General features: G+C 41.6%; 1 protein-coding gene across 1 annotated transcript; it reads left to right on the forward strand.

The window, feature by feature from the left end:
- METAP1 (methionyl aminopeptidase 1) lies at positions 1–27065 on the forward strand. The gene is made up of 11 exons (XM_021393313.1): positions 1–613; positions 10656–10707; positions 12844–12956; positions 14309–14369; positions 15527–15618; positions 16919–17002; positions 17905–18043; positions 18978–19109; positions 19763–19906; positions 22623–22688; positions 22902–27065. Exons 1-11 carry the CDS (start codon positions 500–502, stop codon positions 23060–23062), a joined length of 1158 nt encoding a protein of 385 aa, XP_021248988.1. The 5' UTR covers positions 1–499; the 3' UTR covers positions 23063–27065.

Below are 27308 nucleotides of genomic sequence, written 5' to 3' on the forward strand. Positions count from 1 at the left end.
CCAACCTGCCGGGCCGTCCCGCCACCTGGCCCTCCCCGGCTGCCGCTCTCTGCTCCGGGGGCCGCGGTTCCGCAGCACGGAACACACGGAAACGCGACGTCAGCCTGGAGCCACAGGGGCTGTCGCCACGCACCGCACCTCACTTCCCCGCGGCTCCCACCACCCCTCCGCCCTGCCGCAGAGCGACGCCGGGGCCACAAAAGGGCTGTTCGAGAAAAAGCCCCCGGGCGCAAGCTCGCTCCCGGTCGCCTCAGAGCGCGTTTCAGGAGCTATCGAGCAGCCCTGCCACCGCCCTGCCCCTAGCTGCCGCCTGCTGCCGCTGTCACCTCGCGTGCCCCTCGCCGGTTCCGCCGCCGGTAGCCGCCACTCAACGTCTGCGCGGAAGGCGACCGGGAAGGGAAGGGAAGGGAAGGGAAGGGTTGCGCGGCTGCTCCGCCCAGCCCAGCCGGCGGCTCCTCCCCCGCCGCTCGCCGCGCCGCGCCTGTGGCAGCCCGGCAGCATGGCGGCCGTGGAGACCCGCGTCTGCGAGACGGCGGGCTGCAGCAGCGAGGCCAAGCTGCAGTGCCCCACCTGCCTCAAGCTGGGAATCCAGGGCTCCTACTTCTGCTCTCAGGTGAGGCCCCGGCGGCGCCACTCTCGCTTCCTCACCCAGCTTCTTCCCCGCTTCCCGCTCGCCCTGCCGGCTCCGAGGGGCGCCCGCCCGGTGCCCGCTGCGGGCCGGCCCTCCCTCACGGCCCCGGGGAGCTGCGAGGCGCCGGGCCGGGCTCGCGGCGGCGGCAGGTGTCGGCCGGAGCCCCTCGCCGGGCCCGCGGCCGCTTCGTGTGCGGGAGCACCCCCTGCTCCTCGGCTTCTGGTGCGGCGTGGGGGGCTCGGGTAGCGCTGCCCTGCGCCGGAGGGCGCTTTGCCTCCCGTGGGGAGGAAACGTGGAGGCCGGGGGAGAATGCCGTGGTGAGATTTCCAGTCGGCGAATGAGCCCGGTGCGCGAGTGCCGGCGGCGGGCTGCTCCCGCCTCGCGTGCCCCGCGCCGGCCTGGGCTCGGCTCTCGGCGGGCGGCGGATCTGCCGCTCGGCCCCGCGGGAAGTTCCCCGCCCGGGGGAGGCGGGGGCGCCTCGGCTCGGCGTGCCGCGGGGTCCGCGCCGCAGGGAAAAGCTTCTGAGGGGGCGCGCGGTTCCCTGTGCGCTGTGCCCCCCTTCCCGAGTACGGGCTTAATGAGCACAATGAGGCGTGCTCGTCAGGTTCCGGCGTGTACGCCTCTGGGTCTGCCGCAGCTCCGGGTCCGGAGTTGCGTGGCTTTACCAAACGCAGAGGACTTGTTGCTCCACAAGCAGTGCTGCTTCCTTTAACTAGATGAGAGCTTTGGGGAGGACGATTTGGTGCTCTGCTTTCTTTTTTTTTTTTCTTCTAAATGTGTGTGGATAATTTACTTCCAGGCTGCAGAGCAAAGAGGTTCAGGTTGGGCCAGTTCCCGTGCAGCCACATGCGCTGCAGGCCTCAGTTCTCCTCACCTCTCACCGTGGTCCTAGTGTGCTTAGGTCCTTCAGTTAAACAAAAAGGACTGCCTGATGACTGTGTGGTGGGTTGGTTTCTTGTCTGTGTGTTTTTCAATAACTTGGAAATGTATGGTAAAATGCATAGCTGAACACTTTGAGCCTTTTGTATGTGCCATTCCTGTTGGCGTCAAGCGAGGAAGTATGATTCACAGGCCAGTGGTGGAGTTCATGCAAGAAAGTCGTTGAAATTCTGTTGATAAACTTCACAAAAGCTTTTAACCACTTCATCTAGATTTATGTACTAATTGAGCAACATGGTTGCTTCTGAGTCGGGATACGAGCTGATAGTTATCATTTGCATAGGACTCGAGGAGAACTCCCCACGTGAATGTAACGCACCCACTGCGTCGTGTCTGCTGCTTCCCCCAGAGCCTCTGGGCCAGATGCTGGGAGTCAGTGCTAAATTATATGGACTGCAGCTCAAGAGTTGTTGTGATGATTCTGTCTATTTAGCTCCAGCATGGTGCTTGAAGGTGGCTTGTAGGGTTTGCTGTGCATTTTAGTACCTGTTTGGACATATCTGATGTAAAGCTCATCATAAATGCATCTTCAGCATGTGTGAGTATTGGCTGATGATGACAATACCATTTTTTGACAGATCAAGCAGGCTCGTGAGCAAAGTAAATATCTTTGCTCCCCTCTGTCCCATCCCCAACTCTGTTAAGTTTAGATAGGTTGCAGAGATTCTTGTCTATACATTAGGTTTAATTATTTTGAAATATCTGCTAGTGCCGTATGGTAATATTACCAGAAATATTAATTGGCTTATTAAAATAGGCTGCTAGATAACTGCTCACTTGTAAAGCTGCCTTGCCTCGGCAATAAAATACTGGGCTGGAAATCCCACTGTTAGTTTTGAGTGACCATGAGCGTGTTGTTTCTCCTTATTGCCTTGGGTTGGTCAAGTAGGTAAGCATAGTTATTCCCCCACTTGAAAGTCTGGGGTGAAGCATGTCATAGAAAAGGTGAGGGAATTAACAGCAGGCTGCTTTTGAGATATGCAAAAAATGTCATGCACTGGGAGACCTCGTGTTTGACCTGCAGGGAGGAGCATCAGTCCCCCACAGTCCTCTCTGATGGGGGCCCTGGAGGAGATGGAGACTCATGAGCATCCTGTGAGCACCGAGTGCTGCCAGGAAGATAGATGAGGTGCTGCCAACCCAGCTGTCCGTTTGTACAGGCACTGAGAGACTTACTGTCACTCCTCAAAGGGATGTTTAAAACCAGGACATTTTCTCTGAGCTCCCAGAAAGTTTCAGCCAACAGTGCTGGAGTGGTCAGCATCTGTGTAACTTTTCTTAAGGTTTCTCGTAAATGGTTTCCTTTCCATTGTAGCATTACATGCATAAATAACTATTTAATAAGCTAGTAAGAGAAACTAGGGTGTTATTCTACCTTAGAGCGCAGCCTGCATTGTAGCTTTCTGTTGCCTAAAGGCATAGTCTGTTCCCTTCCTCTGAGGTTGCAGGTTTTGACCCCTTCCACTGAGCTGGACCTGATTCCTTGAGCCGCTTCTGGGGTTTTTAGGACTTTCTCTCAATGGAGGAACAGCATTTGCATCAAGTTTGCTGCTAATTCAGCTTCCTGAAGCTTTGCTAGATCAGAAAGCATGAGCGCTTCAGGAGCGTTCTGCCTGAGAGCAGACTTGTCCTTTGTGCCCAGTCTGGCCCAGCTGCAAAGTTAGTCTGTTCTTCCTGAACGCACAGTGGTAATTGCACCTGTGCAGCCTCTCACTCTGGGCCCAGTGCAGGACTGGAGTGGCAAGCAACCTGATGTCTCAGTACAGGCACACGTGCTAGGTTAATCAATCTGCTTGAAGCCTGCAATAGCTTGCTCGTACTGCCAAAGCTCCAGTGAGAGCTGAAATCACGTTTGCAGGAGTGAGTTTTCTCTGGTGCTGAGATTAAGCAATAGAAAACTGTGAACTGGGTAAAAGATACGGAGTAATGTGTTTGGATTATAAATTCTGATGTGTGCTTTGCTAAGACAAATGAACACAGGTGGCATAGGACTGAGAATCTCAATGTGGTGAGGAAGTAACCCCAGGACTTATTAAACATCATTTTTTCATCACCACACATACAGAATTGAAGTGAGCTTTTCAAGTAAGCTGTATCAAGACAATGATTTCCCTAGTGAATTTATGGGTTGTGTTTTTCCTTCCTTTGATAAAGGGCATTATTCTAGTGCCTGTTCCTCTTCTGCTTCAAAAAAAGGATGTCTCAACAATGTGCCCTGAAAATGCTTACTCTGAAGTAATTTTACATCCTCGAAAATGCCTTTGAGACAACACGGTTTCATCTCTGGATGTGCACACCTCATAATCTGGACTCGCTGCTGAAGGGTTGTGCTGGTGGCGGGTCGTGGGTAGAAAGGGGCTGAGGCAGCTGGGCACAAGCCTCACCTGGGGTTTTGCACAGGAGGCAGGTTGTAGGCAGCTTTTAGTGGCGGGGGAGCTTGAAAGGCAGTATTTTTTTTTTTTTTTCTTTTAGCTCAATGTATAATGAGAGGGCATATTCTGCTGAAGGATTCTGTCTGCTGTTAACCTTTGGTGTCTCTTTTAACCTAGTCAGTCAGGTCCTGTCGCTGCTAGCTGTCTCACTGTCTTGCTTTCTCTTTTGCTGCAGTGTTCTGTGGATTTATCAGCGTAGACTCCGTTACTCTGTGTCCCCAAAGTGGAAATAACAGATGCCCAGCATTGCATCTCCAGTGTGTTGTTTCTCTTACAAAGATAAATTCGCGATTTAAAAGTCTGTCTTTATAGATACGTGTCGCTTCTGCGTAAATTATTTGTATTGTACCTATTCAGTTGGTATTTAAATGCACAATTTGTATTTGTATATGCCTTCTAAAAGCTGCTGAATGATAAACAGGAGAAGCAGTAACTGCTCTTGAGATTTTCAGTTACCACTTTTATATGAATCTTCTAATTGTAAATTGATCTCTTACTAATAATTTTGCTTTGTTTTGTTGAACACTTCCTCTCTCATGCTATTTGTGTCTATATAAGTGTCTCAGACTAGACAGAGCTGTTTGAGATGTTCTGTGGTGTGGACTGCGTATTGGTGTGGGGACGTTTCCCTGCCAAATTCAGAAGGATCTATTTCTAGCCACATCATGGAAGCCTTCTCTTATTATCAATTCTGTGGCCTGCACTGCCACTTTATTTCCCTCTGATATTTGAAGGCCACAGATGGCTTTTCTGAACTGTATGCTGTGGAGCTTCTCTCTCACAAGGGTGGATGCCTGCTGATGGGGCTCCTTTCATTTCGGGTGGGATCTTAAATCCCACTGAGGAAGAGGTGCTGCTGTTTTCTCAGTGACTTTGTGTATTGATGTACCTCCTTTCTGGGAGGTATGTTTTCCCTGACATTCACACCTAATTTACTCCCAGATCTGAGCCCTTGATAGCTTTAGGTACTCGAGGTCACAGTAATTTATTAAAAGTCGGGATCTTGAAGAGAGCAGTGCTTTCCCCCCAACCCTGTCACAACACACCTTGCAGTTTCCTTTCACCTTCCGTCTGTTGAGCACAGGGAGCAGTGGGCCCAGAGGAAACTATTTTTTGTCCTCTCTCATGTGAGACCATAGGACATAAGAGCTGTATTTCATTCTTGGTGTGCTGTTCTTTGCTGTGCCTAAAATAGGCCACAGCCCGCTGCTTGGATCCAGCTGCAACAGTTACATGGCTTTCTTTTGATATAAATGGCACGCTGCAGATAACTCTCTTCTAGATCTTTTGACAGATTGCCTAGGTGAGGAAGTTGACGTTTTTAATTGCCTATAAATCCCCATGCCTGTGCTAAGTGCCTGGTTATTGTTGAGACGCAAATGCAAAGTGCACGTAACTTTCTGAAAGCAAAACTTTGGTCTGCCAGGCAGGATTCCTGAGCTGGTGCTCAATGTACTGAGGGGCTGGTCCAGTTTGCAGTTCTCTTAGAAGCATAGAATCAGTAGAGTTGGAAGGAACCATTAAAGGTCATCTAGTCCAACTCCTGGCAATGAGCAGGAACACCCACAGCTAGATCAGGTTGCTCAGAGCCCCATCCAGCCTGGCCTGCAGTGTGTCCGGGCACAGGGCAACTACCACATCTCTGGGAAGCCTGTTCTCTCTTGGTTGTTCCTTCACTACTCTCAAAAACCACTTTTATACCTCTGTAAATCTGATAGAGCTGCAAATCTGATAGAGAGTCCTTTCCTCAAAAAAGGGCTCCTTCCACCCCAGGAGGAGTCTTGGGGTGGGATCAGGCTTTAGATGAAAAAATGCAAGCGTTGCTGATACCAAGATGTTACATGTAGGTGCTTCCCTTGAATCTGCAAGCATAAGATTCACTTCATCTGAAAAACTGATAGGTAAGCTATGCCACTCAGGTTATTCTGTGCATTTTGCAGTGAGTTTTGTAGGCCAGAAGCTGTGTCTTCTGGGCATGTACAGCACCTCAAAGAATATCAAGTTTGATATGGTAAGAGGCAACTATTTTATTCTAACATCAAATGTATTAACAAGTTGTATTCCCCAAGTCACTTATATTTATGGATAAAATGCAAGCTTAGTCTGTGTTGTATTAGATATATGTCACTGATAACATAATATTTTTCTTAAGTTAAATGCTATACTTTTTTTTGTTAGTTTTGTTTTGTTTGCATACCTTAAAGGTGGTTTGGTTAAACTCTGGTTCTCATTAAATAGAATATCACATGATCTCAGATTAAGCCTGAGGCAATTTTACATTCCAAAGGACACTTTAAAAATCTATTTTAAAAAATCGCTCAGAATATTTTTAAATACAGCGCACTGCTAGGCACTGTTTCCTAGACGTTTGCCTGACTATTACATCTCAGGGCATAATGACATGCAGAGTGCCAGCCGGTCTGTCCTCATAGTCTCGGTTCCAGCTGTCTCTTTTTTTGCTGTAGAACATGTATTTTTTGGAAATTTAGCTCCATGGTTCTAAGTGACGAGCACCGCTGATGGAGAAAGATGCTTCTGTGGAAACCAGATGCGAGCTGGAGCTCCTGCCAGCTGCCCATGCCAGGGTTTGGGCAGTGTCTGCACACTTGCCGATGCGTGCGGCATCCAAGGCCAAGTTGCAAGGAGCAGCCGTACCCAAAGGGGAAGAGGAGCCTGCAGAAGGCTGCGACAGCCCCAGGGCTGATGGCAGAGCACACTTCAGATGAGCTGCTGTCTTGCACTAGTTGTTCCGAAAAGCATGCAAATAAGTATGTCTTGAATTCGGCATGCCTACACAGCTTCCTGTACTTGAGTAATTTATTTAAAGCTAGTTTGGGTATGTCTGTGCTATACAGAGGTTTGCAGTGTAAATACAGCCTAGTCTTGGTTCATTTTGCTCCTTTTTCTCCTCTGGCATTTGGCATTAGTTGTGCCTCGCTACCACTTAATCCCACTGTATTGACAATGAGCCACTTTCCTTCTGTTACTGTAAAAATGACAGTTAAAACAGGAGAAAAATCCTTGCTGAGTTGATCAGTTATTTTAAAGGTGTTGTTTTGTTGTTGTTCTTCCAATGGTGGTTTTAGAAGAAAGAAAAAAAAAAAACAAACATATTTGGTAGTGAACTCTGTGTGCACACAGAGGTGCCCTCTACTGTGAAACAAATTCTGCCAAGCTGCATGAGGCTGTAATATTTTAACCAGCAGATGCTGGACTAAGTCCTTCAGGTGAAAGTAATTGAGAGAAATAACTTGGCTTCTCTCAGCTATTCCAAGAGGAATCTTTCTGGCTTGTGATGGTGATCGTGTCATTAGTTTCCTTTTGGTAAATGTACAGGTCCTGGTGAACAGTGTATTGAACTTGTTTCTACACATAGAATCAGTGGGATTGGTTTCAGAATGGCTCAAGGCCAGAACTGTCGTTAAAGGTTTATGTATATATTAATGGTCTCTAGCAAAAACAGTTGTGTTTTTTATGCGAATAGAATAGTTGTATGCAAGATTGCTCTAAACAAATTCAGGACTGCTCCTCTGCACATTCCCTTCCACCTCTGCTTTTATTTTATTTTTTTTTAAGTGACAGGTGTGGGGCTCGTAATATCAGAAATACTGGTGGATTTTGTAATGTTTGAAAGAAAATCCAGGAAGTCTTCCAAGAAGCTTGAAACCAAAATTATGTTATCCCTGTGTGATTTCCCTCTGAAGGTATTTCATTTTTTTCAAACACAGCCATGCAAAGCCATCTGTTCCTTTCCATTAAATATATGTGTGTATATATATATATATTAGAAAACAACCTTGTTCACGTTTTCATTTTATTATTGAAATTCACCCTGGATTTTTTTTCCCATATTTCATTAATTTAATCATTTAAAAATTTCCATCCTGATCTGTATGTGATATAGGAACAAAGAAGAATCATCAGAGGCAGGAATGATAACAGGAAGGTAAAAGTAAATGTCTCAGTGGAAGGCTGAGAGGAGGTTCAGCAGAGAAGGCTTATCAAAAAGCAGGATTTTCTCCAGGAAATTCTCTGCAAAGTGGCCCAGATAGAGAGAAAGAGTGGCTTTTTTCCATGGCTTGTCAGGAAGACTGCTGTACAGAAGGTGAGGGTGGCTGAAGCATTCAGAGGTATGTCGGTAGCGCTTCATAGCCACACCGATGATTCTCCAACCTGTGAGGTAACAGCTGCTGGATTTTACCTGAAATTGCCAAGGCAGAGCTATGCAGATACGTCCAGCGTAGTGCTTGTGCAGAAAGCTGCTGGATGCCAATGGTTTGTTTGTACTCGGTAAGACCAGTGCTTATAGGATGTGTGTGACCGAGCCTACGCAAAATAGATGGGTTGTTGGTAGATGCACAGTGTTCCCTCTGAGTGCCTTCCAGAAGCGTCAGACCAGCACGGAGGTATTCGCTGATGATACACCACGCGTGGAATAGCCTGTGCTTGCACAAATGGTTTGGACTCGCTGTGTGCACTTGTTGCTGTTGATTGATATGCATATAGGGCACGTGTCTGGGATGCTTGGCTGTACAGCAGCTCGCCTGGAGCTGTGCAGCGGCAGTTGACTGAGCTGCTATTCTTTTGGAAATAGAGGACCAGTGAAATCTGGGAAACGTGCTGGGGAGAACTCAGACACATGGCAGCCTTATGCAGGATCCTCTTACGTTGCTTACAGCTGAAGGAAAAAAAAACAAAACAACAACATAGAGACTGTCAGGTTACGATGCTGGCAGCAGTGTGGTGCTTGCATGGTGTTTGCTGATTATAAGCCAGCAAAAAGAGAAGGCCTCAGAGAAAAGAATGGGATTTGAGAATACCTCTCAAAATTTCACGGGGAAAGAAAAATTCAATTACAGCCAGTAATTACCGCAGTGGACGGATGTGTTCGTTCCCTGGTGTTCCCTTACCTCCCAAGAAGTGGATTCTAGATTTGCAGACCTGGTTCCACGTAGTCGCTGCTGTAAGTTGTGCAATCCTCCTTCCTTCTTTCGCGCATCAGATCTCTGTTCTGAAGTATAAGGAGATTAAAAGCACGTTGGTCCTTCTCATGTTCTGGAAATAGGGCTTTTAGCCTTTTCCTGTGAGTGTGTGCGTCTTAAAATAGACTTCAGTTAAAACCTACTCCTTTTCCCTCAGCATTCCAGCAGAAAACAGATAATAATGCAGCACAAAGGTCTGTGTGTGCAGCAGGTTGTAGAAGCGTGACAATAAAACCTACTGCAGCTTGTTCAACAAGGCATTCTCCCTTTCATCTGAGGTGGTGCTTTCAAAGCAGCGTGTTATCCGGTCCACTGCATGGCACCCTGGCACGCTGAGTGCCCGTCTGCAGATAGTGGAGACTTCAAGTGTGGTGCAAAACAAGACAAGGAACTGGTTTTGGTAATGAGGGCAGCGGGGTCTCTTTGAACACAGGCACAGTTGTGCACCACTTTACCGTGGCCTTGTGGATACAACTTGATAACCACTGTTTGCAGAGTAGAAGGGAAGAAGATGGCTCTGCAGGAGCAGACAGTTATGGCAGTGCAGTAGCAGCTGTAAAGCAGGGGCAGAATCTCACCCATGGGGCTTAGCTTGCAGCTCTGTTGTCTTGGATTGGTTTAGGGTTGTATATGTTAGGTTGAATCAGTTGTTGGCTCCAGACAGTAGTTTTACGATGATGATTCAGCGTTAGTATTGTCTTTCCTTATAAAGAAAAGCAGTTTGCTTCATGCCTTTCTGCTCAGAAATTCAGCAGTTATTGTAAATAATTGGAATTAGCTGTTTTCTACTAGTTGGTTTCATAGCTATATTTACTCAAAACAAATGATTTTCTAATTAGAACCTTAGCGGATCTCCTTTAGATGCTTTTTTCAGCAGCTTTTTTACTTCCACCTCTCCTTTTTTTCCATGTCTTTCCCTCACCTTAATCTTTCTGTACTCTTCTCCAGCGGCCAGGCATTTCCTCTGCTCCTTTGCTGATTCATTGCTCGTCACATGAAATGCTCTGTTTGTGCTTGGGAAGAAGAGAAAAATTATAAACTCCTTCACACGCGCTCTTTCCTTGCTTTCCATCTCAGTTTCATCTGTTATTATTATTTGCATTTCCTATTTCCATTCAGTAGCTCAGTCTTTTTCCCCACATTAATCTCTTTGATTTGTTCCCTTGTGATTATGCTGGTTGACCTTTGTTTCTTCTTTATTCTGAGGAAGGAGGCTGAAGGGCTGCAGTTAGCAGGAGCGAGGGGAAGATCACCCTGCCCGCTGCAGTGTCCCAGCGTTAAGTATGGAGATGGACCAGATTAATGCTTACCTCTGTGCTTCCTGGAACAGTGCAATGTTTCAGTCAACCTAGAATAACTGCGGTGTTTAATTATTCTTTAAAATGATGAGTGGATGATATTTAGTGATAGGATTAGATCAGTGTTCTTCATTTCCATGGATGCATCTGTTTGGCTATTCTTTGTGACTGTTCTGATTCATAAGCAGTTGAAGGTTGTATTTTCTAGTGCTAAGACTGTCAGTGACAGTGGTATTTACTGCTACAAGGGTTAATACATTCCATCTTTTAGTGTTTTAAAGTGCAGTTGCTTCTCAGTTTTTTCTGGGGATGGCATGTCTGTCCAGGATAAAGCTACTTAAAAATATAATTGTTGTTTTCTTTGCAATTCTAGGAATGCTTTAAGGGAAGCTGGGCTACACACAAGTTATTACACAAGAAAGCAAGTAAGTTTTTTACCCATATTAAAATTCTGTTTTGAATGTGCGTGTGGAAATACTTTCTGTGCATTGGCCTCCTCTTCTCCCCCCAGTACTGCATTATTGTTTTGTTTAATATAGTTTCAAAATAAATTGTGAGGGATGGGGAGAATATTGGTGATTAAGTCATATAGTGCAATTTGCTTCTTATCATTCCACGTGTAAGTGTGCAACCACACCTGGAGTACCATACTCACTTTTGGGCTTCCCAGTACATGAGAGACTTGGCTACACTGGTGAGAGTCCAGCAAATCTCATGAAGATGATTAAGGACCTGGAGCTTCTTTCTTATGAGGAGAGGCTGACAGAGCTGGGGCTGTTCAGCATGGAGAAGGCTCAGATCTCATCAATGTGAATGAATACCTAGAGGGAGAGTGCAAAAAGGACAGAGCCAGACTTTTTCCAGTGGTGCCCAGTACCAAGACAAGAGGCTGTGGTCACAAACTGGAACACAGAAGGTTCCACCTGAACACCAGACAGTACTCCTGTGCTTTGGGGGTGAGGGAGCACTGGCATAGGTTGCCCAGAGGCTGTGGAGTCTCCTCCTTGGAGGTCTGCAAAAGCCACCTGGATGTGGTCCTGTGCACCCTGCTCTGGGTGACCCTTCTGGAGCAGGGTCTGGAGCAGATGGACCCAGAGGTGCCAACCTCAACCATTCTGTGGTCCTTTGTCAACGAATGGTATGGATTTTTCCAAAATGTCTGTCACTGTATTCCACATATCTGAAATTGCATTCAGTTCCTAGTAATCTACAGGTTAGATAAACTTCAGTAAAAATGTGAAATTTCAGAGGCTGTGGTACACAAATCTGTATTGCTGTTCCATTTTTTTTTCCTGAAATATTCCTTGAGCTGAACTGCTAGGTATATGAACTGTGAAAGAGATCCTGAAATAGAGTGCGAGGAGAATAATAAATCATGATAAGTCACTGCCAAGATTGTACCATCAATAGCATTTTGATTCTTGATACAGAAAAAGGCAGTGAGGTGAGAAAGGTTTTTGTGATTCAGCGCTTGTTGAAATGCAAGCGAGCCAGTCACAGTGCAGCCGTTCTGTACATTTCCCACTTCAGGGGAAAAAAAAAGGACAAAAATGTCATTGTGCACTGGTGCCGCTATTGACGGGAGGATATATTGTAGATAGGATTTTGCCCAGCTCAGCTGAAGGTGATAGGATATCTGTATGTCTTAGTTAGAGCTGGTAGATTTGTAGATTCTCCCTTATTTGGGGAGCTAAGATAATTTATAAGTTTACAATCAGCCCCTAAAAAGAGGAAGTAGACCCTGGTTCTGCACCTGCCTTCCCCAGCCCAGCCATCAAGCCTCACTTAAAAGAGAGCTGGGATTATAAAATGGTATGGCAGAAAGCCAAACCCCCATGTCACTTACCTCCTCCTTGCCTAAAACCCCATAAAACTCCTTTTTTTTCCATGATAAATTATAATAGCTGGAAATAACATGGACAATTACAAATGTTTTCTCTCTTTCTGCCTTCTCAGTGTAGAGTTCTCATGGTTCGTGCTTGCATTCTGCATCCTTTTCATACCTGCAGGAGGATAAAATTACCTTCATGGGCAATGTAATTAATATAGTTATGGTAATCCTCTGGTGTGTTCCTCTAATGCTGTTTATCTGACAGTAACTCTTTTTGATCACACCACTACGTCCATGGTCTTTGCTGGCTTCCTGGATAACTGTTGAGCCCCATGTGAGAGGGCTTGGTTCTGTTAGCCCTCAAGTCCTTGACGTCAGAAACTACTGAAGTATCTCAAAGGAATCTGGAATATGGCTTAACAATAACTTTTGTTTTTTAAGTTATTATTTCTCAGTGGTTCATCTAAACTAATGTTGTATGAGCAGATGGTTCAGATGTCAACCATAGGGACTGAGAAACTCGTGTTAGGGTGTGCTGTACTACAACTCTTGCTGTTTCTTCATTCTTGTGAGATGTGAAAAGGGAAAACAACCTACCAGGTTATGAGTTAAAGAAGTATGCTGCCAAGTCTACGTACTTCTGAGTTGCCCTTGGGACCCCACAGCTCTTATTCTCAGTAGGAATGATTTTGCTGCTGAAATTTTTTGTTTACTTCTTTTGTCTTTTCAGAAGATGAAAAAGCTAAGCGTGAAGTATCTTCTTGGACCCTGGAAGGTGACATCAACACAAATCCCTGGTCTGGTTATCGCTATACTGGCAAACTCAGGCCGCATTATCCCCTGGTAAGTAGTAAGTGCCACTGTACTCCGGCACTGGAAGAAAAGGTACATGTTATATTCTGTAGCAACTACTGGACCAGAAGTCCTGTCCTTCTTGCCTTCCACATTTTAGCTGAGGGAGGAAAGCTTCTTTTACAGTCGGAACCTTATGGCAAAGACTTAAGTGACTGTGCCATTATTGTGCCGCTTATTTTGATTTAATTTGATCTCGTGGTATATTTAAAAGGAAGGAAAAGCCTGTGAGGGAACATGCATCAGAAATAGGTCTCAGTTCATACCTTTTTGCTACATATTTTCAGATTTATTCTGCAAAAAGCTGCTGCTAATTAAGAATTAAGATAATGTCATCTTCTAGCTTTTTGCTGCTCTTATCAGTAATGGAGCAGTCTGCTTCAAAAAAAGTCAAGATTAATTTAGAATTTAAATAAATGGCTTTCTATAATTGTATGTAAATGGTTTGAAATAACTTAGTGAATATGCTAGTGAACAGCTCTGCTGAAGAAACGAAGCATATAGCACTAGAATGTGATATTCTCTGGCACTGGAATAATGGATAACTGAAGTCAGTAATTTCTTCAGCTGTGAAAAGTGAGTTTAGGAAACAACCTCAATATAGCTGTGTTTTTAATTTGGTATAAGTTTATATATGGAATAAGCCAAAACTTAGAGAATTAATGACATTTTATTTACAGGTGTCTTTTCTAATTGTCACGTACTAGAAATTCTTCCTCTGTGGCATCCTCTCCATAGCATCTGTTACAGAGAACTGATTAACAGTGCCCGAGCATGTGTGCATTAGTGTCATTGGAGAAAAGATGGTTTTTTGGTTTTTTTTGGACATATCACTAATAATTTACTAATGTTACAGCTGAGCATTTGCTTTTTTGTCTTCTGACTCTTATCAGACTGATGCATGTGAAACTCTTAAGAAAAAGTCGTAATTAATAGAATGATGATCAAAAATAACAATCTTTCTAATATACACTAATAATCAGAGAGAGGAAGGATGTGTCTGGAATGAGTGCATTTGCAATCTGAGAGGTACCTGAGTAAACACTGCAACACATTACGAAGCCAATTTTTACTTATACGACGCTTTGATGGTTTATTTGAAGACTGGTTTTACAAAGCTATGAAGCTGGCTGTTAGAGGTTGTATAACAGAAAAGCAATTTAGAGTAACAGGAGATTCTTTGAGATGTGGATGCTTTGGACTCTGCACAAGTTTTGCATCTCTTTTTTTTGTATGGAATTAACCATGTTTCAGTGCGTATGATTTTTCTGTGTGGGTCTCTGCTTTTGTGACTGTTAGATGTATTCTTGCAATCTAACCATCTTTCTCTGTGATTTATTTAGACACCAACGAGACCTGTGCCAAGTTATATTCAGAGACCAGATTATGCTGATCATCCACTAGGTAACTTGTAACAAATCACAGTTAAGGAGCACTATATTTGCTTTTTCTGTTCTTTGATTGAAGAAATGTTTAGAGCATGAAGGACATGCTGGAAATGGGATTTTTTTTTAATGTTATTTTCCTCTACCTCTTCCACCTCCCCACTGAATGTACCAATATAAAAGAATAAAACTAAAAATAGTTACAAGGTTGTATTTTATTTTGTAGTGCTTTTCAAGTCCAAAGTTTGTAATGAGTTATGTTTCAAAGGTGTTTAGGGAAGAACAGGCAAAAACATGCAAATTATATTCCTCTGGTTAACTTCATAACAAGTAGCAAACATAGCAAAAGTTGCCTGACGCAGATGAACTTTGGTAAGCCATTCTCAGCGACATGTTGGAAATGAGTTAAAACACCAAAAAAGAAAACTCCAGTAAGCAACACCAGGAGAAAACTATTAAATGACTTCCAGCTATCTTTAGGCACAGAAAGGATAGATTCAAAATTACTTGCTTATTTTCCACTTTTTCTCTGTGGCTTTGGAGTTTTGTGTTTCCCAAAAAGCTGCTTAGAAGTCTGTTGGAATTATTTCTATATTTTCAACGAGTCTTTAATTATTCTTTACAGAATATAAATATTTAAACAGCACAAAAATGCTGTTTTGGGGGGGGTCATTGATCTCATAAAACTGAGCTTGCACAGAATCTGATAGGAAAAACTTAGATGTATTTATCAGTTGGTTAATGCAGTAGTTTAACTAGAGATAGTCCCAAGCTTATATAATCCTTTACTGGCTATTTTAGTTTATTATTTCTCTCCAAAGTAGCTTAAAAAATACTTTTATATGAATAAGGTACTTCCCTTAAAATTATGATCTTAAAGTTGTGTTTTGTGAATGTTTTGACTTGCTGGACAAATTGTATGCTGGAGGTCAACAGGCATTCTGAGCACATTTGAGTGTTACACTGTTGTGGAAGGCTTATGAGTTCAAATTAATCTGACTAATGGTGATAATGCTATGACTGGTGGGTTTGTTACTTTAGCCTGTGGTGAGAAAGTACATATTTTTATTGCCACTGGTAAGGTAATTAAGTTCCTTGATTGGTCATGTGTAGCAGTCATTCCTCCATATAATGTTTTCTGTTTGTTTACCTCCCCTCCTTTTTCTTTTCCCCCAGGAATGTCTGAATCAGAGCAGGCTTTAAAAGGAACCTCTCAAATAAAAATACTTTCACCTGAAGATATAGAAGGGATGCGAGTAGTGTGTAGGGTAAGGAGGTCTTGATTTTCATTACAAAACGCTTTTATTCTTTCAAAACATACGGTAAAATAACCAGTTTGTGACAACACGTTTGAGAGTACAGATTTCAAACTACTTTTGAGCACTGAAAAATAGTTTGGGAAATCTTGTGTTTTCTCTTTCTCTCCTGATGACTCCAATTTGCAGTCAATTATTTTGTAAGCAGAAAGATGACTTCTGTCCATTTTCTGACTTTGTCATTACTAGGGAGAAATACTTTGTGGCTGAAATGTTGTTACTGTTAAGAACATATTTTATAGCACAAATGAAAACAGTATGTTTTCCTCTCCTCCAGTTAGTGCCAACTTAAAACTAAAAAGCAAAACCAAAACAATATCCTATCACTAACAATTTATTAAAAAGAGCTGTTCATAGAATCATTTGAATTGGATGGGACCCGTTCAATTATAATCAATTCCTTGTGCATAAAATCAAACTTTGAAATGTATGTAGGTAGTCTGATTTATATTTGTGGTATTTGAGGAAGTTGTGATCCAGTGCTGTCTAGACTTGGCCCTGGGCAGCCTGCTCTCAGTGGTCTTTCTCTTACAGAGAGGTTGGACCAGATGACCTAGACGTCTGTTCCCACCTCGATGATTCTGTGAAATTTTAAATGATGTTATTTTCAAATGGAGTATTTGCAATTGGAGTGTCTTCAAAATATTCTCAAATGTCACTGAGGTGACTTACTAATATAAGCTGCAGAAATCTTGAAGACCTTCTGGAGCCCCAGTCTACCCAGCTTTCCTATTGGTCTCAGTGTAGCTGTCTGTAGAAAATGGCTTCATAGAATTATAGAATGGCCTGGGTTGAAAAGGACCATGATGATCATCTAGTTTCAACCCGCCTGCTGAGTGCAGGGTCACCAACCACTAGACCAGGCTGCCCAGAGCCACATCCAGCCTGGCCTTGAATGCCTCCAGGGACTGGGCATCCACAGTCTCCTTGGGCAACCTGTTCCAGTGTGTCACCACCCTCTGAGTGAAAAACTTCCTCCTAATATCTAACCCAAACCTCCCCTGTCTCAGTTTAAAACCATTCCCCCTTGTCCTATCACTGTCCACCCATGTAAACATCATTCCCCCTCCTGTTTATACGCTCCCTTCAAGTATTGGAAGGCCACAGTGAGGTCTCTCTGGAGCCATCTCTTCTCCAAGCTAAACAAGCCCGGTTCCCTCAACCTTCCTTCATAGGAGAGGCTTGAAAACTTTCCAAGGAGTAGCTCTGGTCTCATTTTTAAATCAGTATTTTTTTGTTTTCTCGTTTGCAGCTTGCTAGAGAAGTATTGGATGTTGCTGCCATGATGGTGAAAGCAGGTGTAACTACTGAAGAAATTGATCATGCTGTCCATTTAGTAAGGTTATTTTATTGTTGTTTTTTCTGGTGTTTTTAATTGCTTTCTTCTCTCTCTTTATTTTGGAATTAGTGTTGCAGGGTTTTAATTGTTGTTGCATGAATCCCTCCTTTATTTTGAACTATTTCCCACTTTGAAGCTAGTAGCTAATGCAGATGTTAGAAGTATGTTATATAGCACAATAGTAGATTCAAAATAAGCCCCAAATTAGGAGACCCTGTGGCTCTAAATCAGCTTCTTAGATATTTCCAGCTTCAGACTCCCTCTAAGTTTCCTCACCTGTTTTCCTTGTTAACATCACACAGTTTTATTTCTTTTAAATCCTTTGAGCTCCACGGGTACCACTATATAAAGAGTATCATATAATGATATGTATTTAGACCATGGACCTTTGTGCTCAATGTTGTTAGACAAGATGTTTGGAGGAGAAAGTTCATTTATTTATGATTGGGAGTCAGAACTGGGGAGCCTGAGATAGAATTTGAAAAGAAGCAGCTTAGGGTTTTAAAGGTAGGGAGTAAAAAAGTGGTTCTAAATGTTGTTTGATCTAGTGGCTTTTTCAAAACTATGAAGATTTTTAGACTTGGTGCTTAAAAATAGGCATTGAAAATGGCTGGTTTTTAATTGGAATAAATATTTCCATGTGTTGTTTTGCATCTGAATGTTTCAGTATTCATGGTTGAACATAAAAAAAAAAAAATGAAGCAAAACGAAACTAGCTTTGCTATCTTCCTGTTTAAAAAATGCAAAGCATAGCAGAATACTACAGTGCAACAAAAATGCTAGTACAATCTTATTTTTAGGAGTCACAGCATTTCAAAATATTCTTACTGGATAGCAGTTGTGGTTATGTTTTTTCTTTCTACAAAATGTGCTAATACAGAATATATTTTCTCAATTAGGCTTGTATTGCAAGGAATTGCTATCCTTCTCCTCTGAATTATTACAATTTCCCTAAGTCGTGTTGTACATCAGTGAATGAAGTGATCTGTCATGGAATTCCTGACAGGAGGCCATTACAGGAGGGAGATATCGTTAATGGTAAGGGAGATGAGAATTAACTTTCACATTTCTAATCCTCAACACTTCTATTTTGTATCCAGTTAAACCATTCAGTAAGATAAAGTCTAACTAGCAGACAGCATGATTGGAATAGGTTCTTAACAGAAGCTTTTGTTCTCATTTACTAGTTAACATCTCTCTGCATATTTAAATTAATGACCCTAAAACAATTTCAAAAGCACTTTAAGAGCTTTATAATTCTTCTACTCTGGTCTGTTTATAGCAGTACTGTAGTGCCTGAGTATTGCTGATACTGAATGTTTAAAAATTATTTCATTCAAAAGAAAAAAGTTTTAAGCCATCTGGTATATTTTTTTTCTTAGGAATAATACTGGAAAGTTCCTATGTATTTAATGTTCTCCATGAAACTTTATTTTTTTGGCTGGAAGTGATGGGTTTTGGCATTCCAATTTTTGCAAAAATATGACTCATTATTTTAAACTTGCATAGAAATAGCTGAAGTTAAAATATGACATGGAACATGTTTACATACCTACTTAAATTTAATTTTGTCCTGTTAGTGCTGGAGTTGATTCTCAGGAAATATTTTAACCAGGTGCATCACCATGGAGTAACGAGCTTTTCTTTTGTGTTTTTATATTTTACATAGAAAAGCAATCGTAAACTTTTCATGGCTGTGTTGCCTAGGTGTTGGGTTTTTTGACCGTTCTATTTTTTTCTTATATCACTGACCAGTGAAACACATCTTATTGAGTTAATTCTATAAAATCAATAGGATAAGTGTGAGAGTTTATTCTGCTGGAATAGTTTACATCAGGAATTCTTCTGAAGTGTTTGTGTATCTTCACAATTACAATACTGTATTGTATGTGGTTTTGTCCTTTTGCTAACCAAGAGACAAACAGAGAGAAACGCAGAGGTAGCATTATTATGTGCCTGGTATTCTTTGCAGTGGATATTACTGTCTATCGTAATGGCTACCATGGAGATCTGAACGAGACATTTTATGTTGGAGAAGTTGATGAGGGTGCAAAGAGGCTTGTCCAAACGACGTATGAGTGCCTAATGCAAGCCATTGATGCAGGTAAACCCTCTTGCTGCAGCCTGAAGCATTATGACTTTAGCTCTCGATCGTAAGAGCTCATATGTGATATTACCTGGGAATGACTTTTGTTGCAGAACACAGAAGTGTTAATGTGCATCATTAGCAGATGACATCTATTATATACTACATTGATTACTTTTAGAGATACACTTCTGTATGTGGTGGTTGCAACTTTTTATTTTAAATGTGGGTTTACAAGTAAAATGTAAGTGATGCTGAGGTGATCCACATATGATGATATTTACATGGAGACAACTGTACTGGACATCTACATGAAGAAAACATCCTTGGTCTGAATTGTTTAGGGCATGTGAAGAGTCGAGTTTGTTTTGGAAAACAAGTACGGCTTTCTGCTTCTCTAATTTACATGGTGTTGTAACATGAACCAATAATGCAAAACATTGTTTGAAGACTTAAACACCACATCTCGTTGCCCCCACAATCTTAATTGTTCAGCGTTACACTCACTTACATAGTTGGTGAATTGAGTGATCACGGTGGAGGGAGGAAGTTGCCTACTAGAACAGGTGAGCATACAAACGAGTGTTACAGAGGTGATGTTAGCCTGAATGGTGTTAGATGATTAGTTACGGTGAAAGAGACTATAATTTTGTATCTTTTAAATTTTGTAGTAAAACCTGGTGTTCGGTATAGAGAACTGGGAAACATTATTCAGAAACATGCTCAAGCAAATGGATTCTCAGTCGTTCGGAGCTACTGTGGGCACGGAATCCATAAACTCTTCCATACAGCCCCTAATGTGCCACACTATGCCAGTGAGTATTCCTTTTGCGCTGTCCTACAGACAGGACACGCTTTGCAATGAATGCACCCGATTTAGTTCTTGCTCATATTTTAATAAAGCAGCATATTGCCCAACAGTCATCAAGTCAGCATTTGTACACTTGTGAAATAATTTCTTTTTTGAACTTGGGATCATAAAGTGCTTTATGAAACTAAGTAAGGTGGATGTGTCATACACTGAGTCAATCTGTGTCTATGCAATGACTAGAGTTAACCTGAACTAGGTAAGCGGTCACCTTTTTTGTATCATTTTCCAGTGAATCCCTCAGATATCGATCCTTATCTGGCATGAGTTGGTAAGCGTTTTCAGTCAGAAGATCAAAGTGAAAATTTATGCCACTTCCTGATGTGTATAAAAATAGGGTGGTTTGTTTTGTTTCGGTTTTTTTTGTTTGTTGAATGATGTAGACCGGTGATGGATCCTGTTTCAATTCCCTTTTCTCCATTTGAATGTTATGGTGTTGCTAGAAATCTTGCAGTGTGGCAGAGGAGGAGGGATCTACCTCCCCTTCTTCCTCCCACCTCCCTGGTGTTCTCAGCTTTAGTTTTTGGAAATGGCAGTGTCCCTATTACTTCGGCAGCAGGACTAAGGGACAGCATCCACAGAGGCAATAGAGAGAAGCTTAAAGAGAAGCAGACAACTAAGGACAGGGAAAGTACCACAAAGCAGTGATAAACAATTCACACCCACTTCAGCTGCATAGCTCTCCTGACAGGACCGTTATTTCCTCAGGTCCGATGGATGCCTCTGTCTCCACTTATCCCAAAAGAGCTCTAACAGAGGATGTATTTGTATCATGGGAGTCCAACCTTTTGGCTTTCCTGGGCCACACTGAGTGAAAAGGAATTGTCTTGGGCCACATATAAAATATATAACATAGCTAATGTATATAGGTAACAAAACTTCTTTTTAAATAAATATGTGTATTTTAATTAAAATATTTTAAAAAGGCAACAAAAGCATAAAACTAATGGGTTGGACGCGTATGTTATAGATGATAATTCAGCGATCCCTGACTTTTTATCTGGTCATTTCTGTAAAGTGATTTTTCAGAGAATAGAGAAAACCTGTTAATCATCAGGTAGAAGGATATCAATTCCTAGTATTTAAATTGTAATGTACAATGTAGAAATTAGGCTGCCTGGAGAAGTTTTCAAGGCCAAGTTAGATGGGCCTTTGGGCAGCCTGGTCTAGCGGAAGGCGTCCCTGCCCATGGAAGGGGGGCTGGATACGGGTGATCTTTACCAAACTGTTCTCAGATTCCAAGAGAATCTGAATTCTGGACATGGAGGGACAATTTTATGTAAATAAGACATATGAGAAAAAGAAAATTTGTCTTTCCAGGCTGCTGGGGACTTTGAGCTTTTTTTATTATTATTTTTTTTTTTATTTTTTTTACTGAGCCAAAATGTCTGTTGCCAAGAAGAAATGATACTGGGTTTTCCTTTTTTTTTTTTCTGTTTCTTTTTCTGTTTTCTTTTGTTTGGTTTTGTGTTTTTATTTTTTTTTTTTAAACACAGATTGGCAACAGATGCAAAGTGGAAAAACTAGAAGCCTTTTGGACAAGAGAATGAAAACTGCTGCTTATTTCTGGCTTAATATGAGCAGAATTTTTAAAAGCAAAAAGCTCATTTTATAACCTTTTGAATTATTTAACAAAAATCATGAAAATTTATAGGGGTGGAAAAAAAAAAGGATAAACCTTGTGCAGATGCAGAAGACTAGAAACTGAAGTGTAAGTGCTGAGCGCAAGAAATACCAGCAGATGATAAGGACAGAGACAAGACCGTTTAAGTAAATGAAGTATTCTGTATGCTGTTGTGCTCACTCAGTGTCTGAAGTTTTCAAGGCATCCAGGTGATGCAGACATCTTAGTAGATTCTACATCTAGAGAACTCTAGGGATGGTGAATCTGTATGTAAGAATTGATGCAAATTTTCTACTACAGCAGAGTGGTTGAAGTTAATAGTTCATGTGCAGTACTGGCATTTCTTTGAGCTCTTGCATACTAGGCATAGTCACATCTAAGCTGTACTACCATTCAAGGTAAAACAGGGCAAAGGAGAAGGGCTGAAGCCTTTCTTCAGAGTGCACTCCTAGATCTTTGCTGTGCATCACCTCATGAACCTCCACGTAAAGACTTACGGCTTATCTAACATCAGAAAGTTCCAATGCTAGAAATTCTCTGCTTATTTTTTTTTTTTAATGTTACCTAAAGAAATACCTCATTATCATCCTGATACTACTATGTCTCGTTTAGTTTTCCAGAAAAATGAGGGGGACAATGCCTTTCAGAAATGGAATCGTGTGATTACTTGACTGTTAGCTTATTTCAAAATTTATTAGAGGTTCAGTGGAACTGAATTAATAAGTCTTCAAGCCTTGTCTGAATATCTTAAACGCTTACTTTTACTACAATTTTTTTTTCATTGATCTGTTTCATCATAGAAGTTTGCAGGACTTTCTTGTTTTTATAGAACTGGAGTTAGTCAACAATTAATTTCAGGTTCCTTGAGTAAATATTTCAGTGTTGGGGGAAGGAGAGAAAGAGAGGAGTAAGGGAAATTTTAGTGTAAGATTAAAAATGAATGGACAAGTGAATGGGTCATCTCTAAAGGGCTTTTCTGGGATTCATTTATTACCTAAGGTGGGATCAATTTTCTAACTTGAATGTTATTTTATTGCAGAAAATAAGGCGGTTGGAGTAATGAAGCCAGGTCATGTATTTACAATTGAACCAATGATCTGTGAAGGTGAGCAGTTCGGCAAAAGCAAAAAATCACTAAACTGAACTGATTCTGCATAATGCCTGAATAGAGTGCAGTGGTTGACTCCATGTTTATTATTAAGAAGTGATGAAATAGGAAGCTGGTCCTATTCTGTACAGTTGATAGATTTCTTTCAGTTCTCTTGGGGGAACTGATATCTAGTATTTAAATTATGAATTTTTGGTTTTACCTTTTTAGGTGGTTGGCAAGATGAAACGTGGCCTGATGGTTGGACTGCGGTAACAAGGGATGGAAAGCGATCAGCTCAATTTGAACACACTCTTCTGGTTACCGACACAGGCTGTGAGATCCTAACCCGGCGGCTGGATAGCATTCGTCCCCATTTCATGTCCCAGTGATAGTCTAGGCTGAGCAGGTGGATCGGAACGATACTTATTTGTCTCTGTACTATGCATTTTTTTAAGAGTACAGAGTAGAGAGGAGTTTCATCATTTACTTTGTTCTCACTGTAGATAAGAGAGGAATTCATTGAAGAACCTGACACAATGTCTGGTAAAGCAGAGAATTTAAATAATTTTCTGCTTTCCTCCTACCTACAACACTCGTGCTATGTTTTTCTTTTTTCTTCAGTTATCTCTTTTGCACCTTTCTCCCAACTAGACCTGCAGTTGCTTCTGTTGCTGCCATATTAGCTAGAGAAGTGTGGGTAATCTTTCCCACCTGGACTTGTTATTCTGGGATCCAGTTTTCTTTTCACCTCAGTGTGCCATGTCTCTCTTGGTGTGTGAGCGGCACCTGAGATTTTATGCGTTTCTAGTTCCAAAGACCTGTTCCTGCTTCTGCAGATACCATTCTAATGGGCTGGGCCTCGTTTGTTTATCAGCTGAGAAACAGTTGAAGGGAGAAGGACGTGCATGTTGCCAAGAATAGATGACCCTTACCTTTAATTCTGTTCCCTTCTTTCTGCTGATGACCTCTGTGGTAATTGTGACTGTAGGTGACGCACGATATTAATGCAGGACTTACTTCTTTTGCTAGAGATTGATAGAATGGGCTTCCTACAGGGAAAAATGCTAAATTCTGTCTTAACTGCAGCTCTGCAACAAGCCGCCTCTCTGTGGAGCAGTGTTTGCAGGCAGTCTCCTGCTCCAAAAGCTTGGTGAAAATGATGCATCAGACGTGGCTAGAGAAAAAGAATAAAACAAGAACCAAAAAGATCCCACGATTCATAGGATCCCTCCGTGGGTCAGCTGTGGGACATTTGTTACAGGTACGTCCACAGTAGCTGTGGGGGACTGGATTTGCGAGACTTACAGTGAGATGAGTCTATATCTCAAAAGTCCGAGTATGAGAAGATGAAACATCAATGCTGTATTTTTGTAGTTCTGAAACAGCTGTTTCTCCCTCATCAAACAGTTGCATGAGTTTCATGGTTTCGTAAAGTCTTAGGGGGACATAGGAAAACTGATCTTTTCCCTCAGACTCTGTAGAACGGGCAATCTTAATCTTAGCACATACACACTTTTTTCTTGTCTATCTGTGGATCATGATCAGCTGGTAACTGTCACCTTAAGGAGTGTAGATTAAGCCTCTGTCTTCTCTGTACCCTTTCTTTTCTCCTGCTCACTTCCTTTCCATTATCTTTGGTGTCTTTGCTGAGGGAATTTATTTTTTCTTTTCTGAATTGTAATGAAATTTTTTTCAGACCCCATTGCAGACTTAAAAGTCTTACACCACTGTAATGCAAGAAATAGTTAAACCAATGCAGACATTAAATCATACAAATATGGGCATAAAATACACTTTTTACAAGGTATCTAGTGAATTTTTTGTCGCATTAGATCCAAGCATGAGGTACCGCATGCCCTTGGCACTGCAGAATTTAGATGGAAAAGTGTTAGTGCTGCACAGAACTGGATTGACATGTGTACTACCAAATACCAAATTTACCAGAAAATGTCTTCTCTGCCCTGAGTGCCTCAGACCTCTGTTGCTGTAAGAGTATCATTGCAATGTCTTCATTACCTTTATTATTATTATTTTTAATTATGCAGTAAAGTGACCTGAAATGATGCATAGAGTGTGTGTGTGTGTGTGTGTGCGTGTGTATGGGTGTGTATAGATTTTAACAAAACAGACTGTAGTACTCTGAGTGGAATTACCTGTGTTGAATGAAACATAATGTATTGAGGAGATGACTATCCTGGAGGTTTGCCCACCATCTCACTCACATGAATGGTTACAGTGGTCTTGCCTTTTCTGTGTGTGTGTGTGTGTGTGTGTGTATGTGTGTGTGTGATGGGGGGGGAGGGGGGCTCATTTTTGTTCTATAAAATAAAAATTGCAGCTGCTTTTAACAGAAATCACATTTTTTTGTGATCCAAAACTAGATATAGCATTCTCAAGGTTTCTCCAGGTTTGCTTGTACCAGTGCAAGCCTACTAGCAGATGCATGCAGCCAGTTAAAAATCACAGTTAAACCTGTGCATGTGTAACGTGGATACCTCTTCGTTGTTGCACAAACACAACCAAACTTAGCACTGCAGGTTTACACCACAGGTAATCTATGATGCTATGCATTTCTGTCTATAAAATGAAATCACAGTAAAAAAAACCTGTTTCTACTGAGTTCATACTGTTGCAGTATTTTTAAACAAGCGAAAAGTTTGGACAGCATCTAAACCTGTTCTTTGAACACAAGACAGATAACACGTCAGCCTGGAGAACAGAATTATTTAATAAAGATGTTGTGAAAGACCTTTTTCACCTATCTAGCTGTAGCTTTGCTTGAATGTTATGTATTACGCTCGTGCTTACTGGATTTGGGAAATGATCTATTCTTTATTCTTCCAGACGTTGCTATCCACTACAAAGTACAACATAACAACAAAAAACCTTACATCAATTTTCTAATTATGTTTTTTTCAGAAATTCTTGCCAAAAACACAGTTGTGCAGCCTTCTCTTAAACAATCTCTTATTTTCCCTTTACTGTTGCCTCCAATTCCAGAATCAGACGAGACCGTACTGAAAGCATTCATACTGTTTTTGCAAACCAATATGGATACTTAAGTGGAGAAGATGTGATGGGTAATATTGAATAAAAATAACAGCCTGAGAACAGGAAACGTGTGACATTTTAGTGCTGCTACTGCATTTTTATGTGAGAGCTAACAGAGTGCATTCACAACGTATGGTCATTTGGTGGAAGAGTTTTGTCCACTGAAGTCCTTGCAGTTGGCGAGACAACTATAGTTCAGTACAGTACCTCAGTGACTAAGAATGGGGTACAAGGAAGAGACCTTGCCTTTAATGAGCCCCCTTCCCATGAGGAGGACAATCTGTTTAATTAACAGCTTTGCAGGACAAGGTAGTCTGAAAATTCCAACAAGTAGGACATCAATTCTTCAGCCTGGGAAGAAGCTGTAAGTCTTTTAAACTGAATTCTTGTATTGCTGAATGTCTTTCTTTGTCTTACCCTGGTGTAATAAGACTAGTGTTTCATAAACACAGTAATCTACAGATTCTCTAGGGTAATAACATAATCCAAACAGCGTGCTTGTGTAGTCTTGATTTAGTACATGAAACCAAGAACAACTGTTATGAAATAAGTGCTTTAATTTTGTTGCATCGGTCGGGAAGAGGAGGCTTGCTAAGATGCTGAGCGAATACCGTATTGATATAATCCTGTAGTTTCAGAGTGCCCTAGGGGGAACTACTTACAGTAAAATTTTTTACTAAATTCTCTAATTTTCAGCCAGTATTTAAGGAGCTTATAAAGTACTGGGAATCATCTCACTGCTATGTGGGAGGGCTTGCTTTCCTGGTAGAAATTCACTTGTTATTTTTTCTTAGCTGCTTAAAATTCAATTCTTACGACATTTAACGGGAGTTAATTTATTTGTTGTTTGGTCTCTCTGAAATGAAGTTAGAAATGCAGCTACCTCAACTGTTTTCAGAATGCTTTGAGGATCTCTTTCCAGTAACAAATGGAAAAGATGTAACTGTCCCAGTTGTATAGCAGTGTATTGGGGCAAGACAATTACTAGAAGAAAATTGCCTCTTATGTCTAAGATGACTACCTTGTGTTTTCTGAACAGCTGTTTTGACCAGTGTCCCTTGGGAAAAAAAAAAAAGGAACTTCTCTTAACAAGCATCCTTAGCTTTTTATGTATATAACCTTCTTTTAAACTAGGTCGATTTTCTGCCTCTGCTTTGCAGTCTGTTTCAGTGCCTGTTTTTCCAGACCTGCTGCGCTGCTTCCAGGTTTCAATTCCAATAAGTTTTATCCAGTCAGATCACATCAGCTATTGTTAAAGAAACCCTACAATTTCAAATTAAAACACAACAACACCAGCAGTTCCAACAAATAAACGGAAAGAACCCTGAAGCCTTCATTGGACCCAGCCCTTTACTGTTCTCCTGTGACTCCCTATTTCAATAGCATGATCCTGTTTCTAACTAGTAAAAATAACAAACTAAAGCTGTATCTGCTGTTTTTTTTGTAGTACTGGCTGCAAATGCTTCTTCAGTTGCCAGTAAGTTTAAGGAAATAGCAGAATTCCTTCTGTGCTACTTTAGTTTTGGAGGTGACACCATTAGGGCAAGTCAAAAAAGTACTTTTATGCTATCGACTTTACAAAAA

This window comes from Numida meleagris, chromosome 4 (genome assembly GCF_002078875.1).
Source record: "Numida meleagris isolate 19003 breed g44 Domestic line chromosome 4, NumMel1.0, whole genome shotgun sequence".
Classification (NCBI taxonomy): domain Eukaryota; kingdom Metazoa; phylum Chordata; class Aves; order Galliformes; family Numididae; genus Numida; species Numida meleagris.

Bases quoted from the DNA above. Each gene is read 5' to 3' on its own strand.
- METAP1 (XM_021393313.1), top strand. From the start codon at position 500: ATGGCGGCCGTGGAGACCCGCGTCTGCGAGACGGCGGGCTGCAGCAGC. The intron at 18,044-18,977 runs GTAAGGGAGATG...TATTCTTTGCAG, and splicing joins GGAGGGAGATATCGTTAATG to TGGATATTACTGTCTATCGT. The intron at 22,689-22,901 runs GTGAGCAGTTCG...TTACCTTTTTAG, and splicing joins TGAACCAATGATCTGTGAAG to GTGGTTGGCAAGATGAAACG.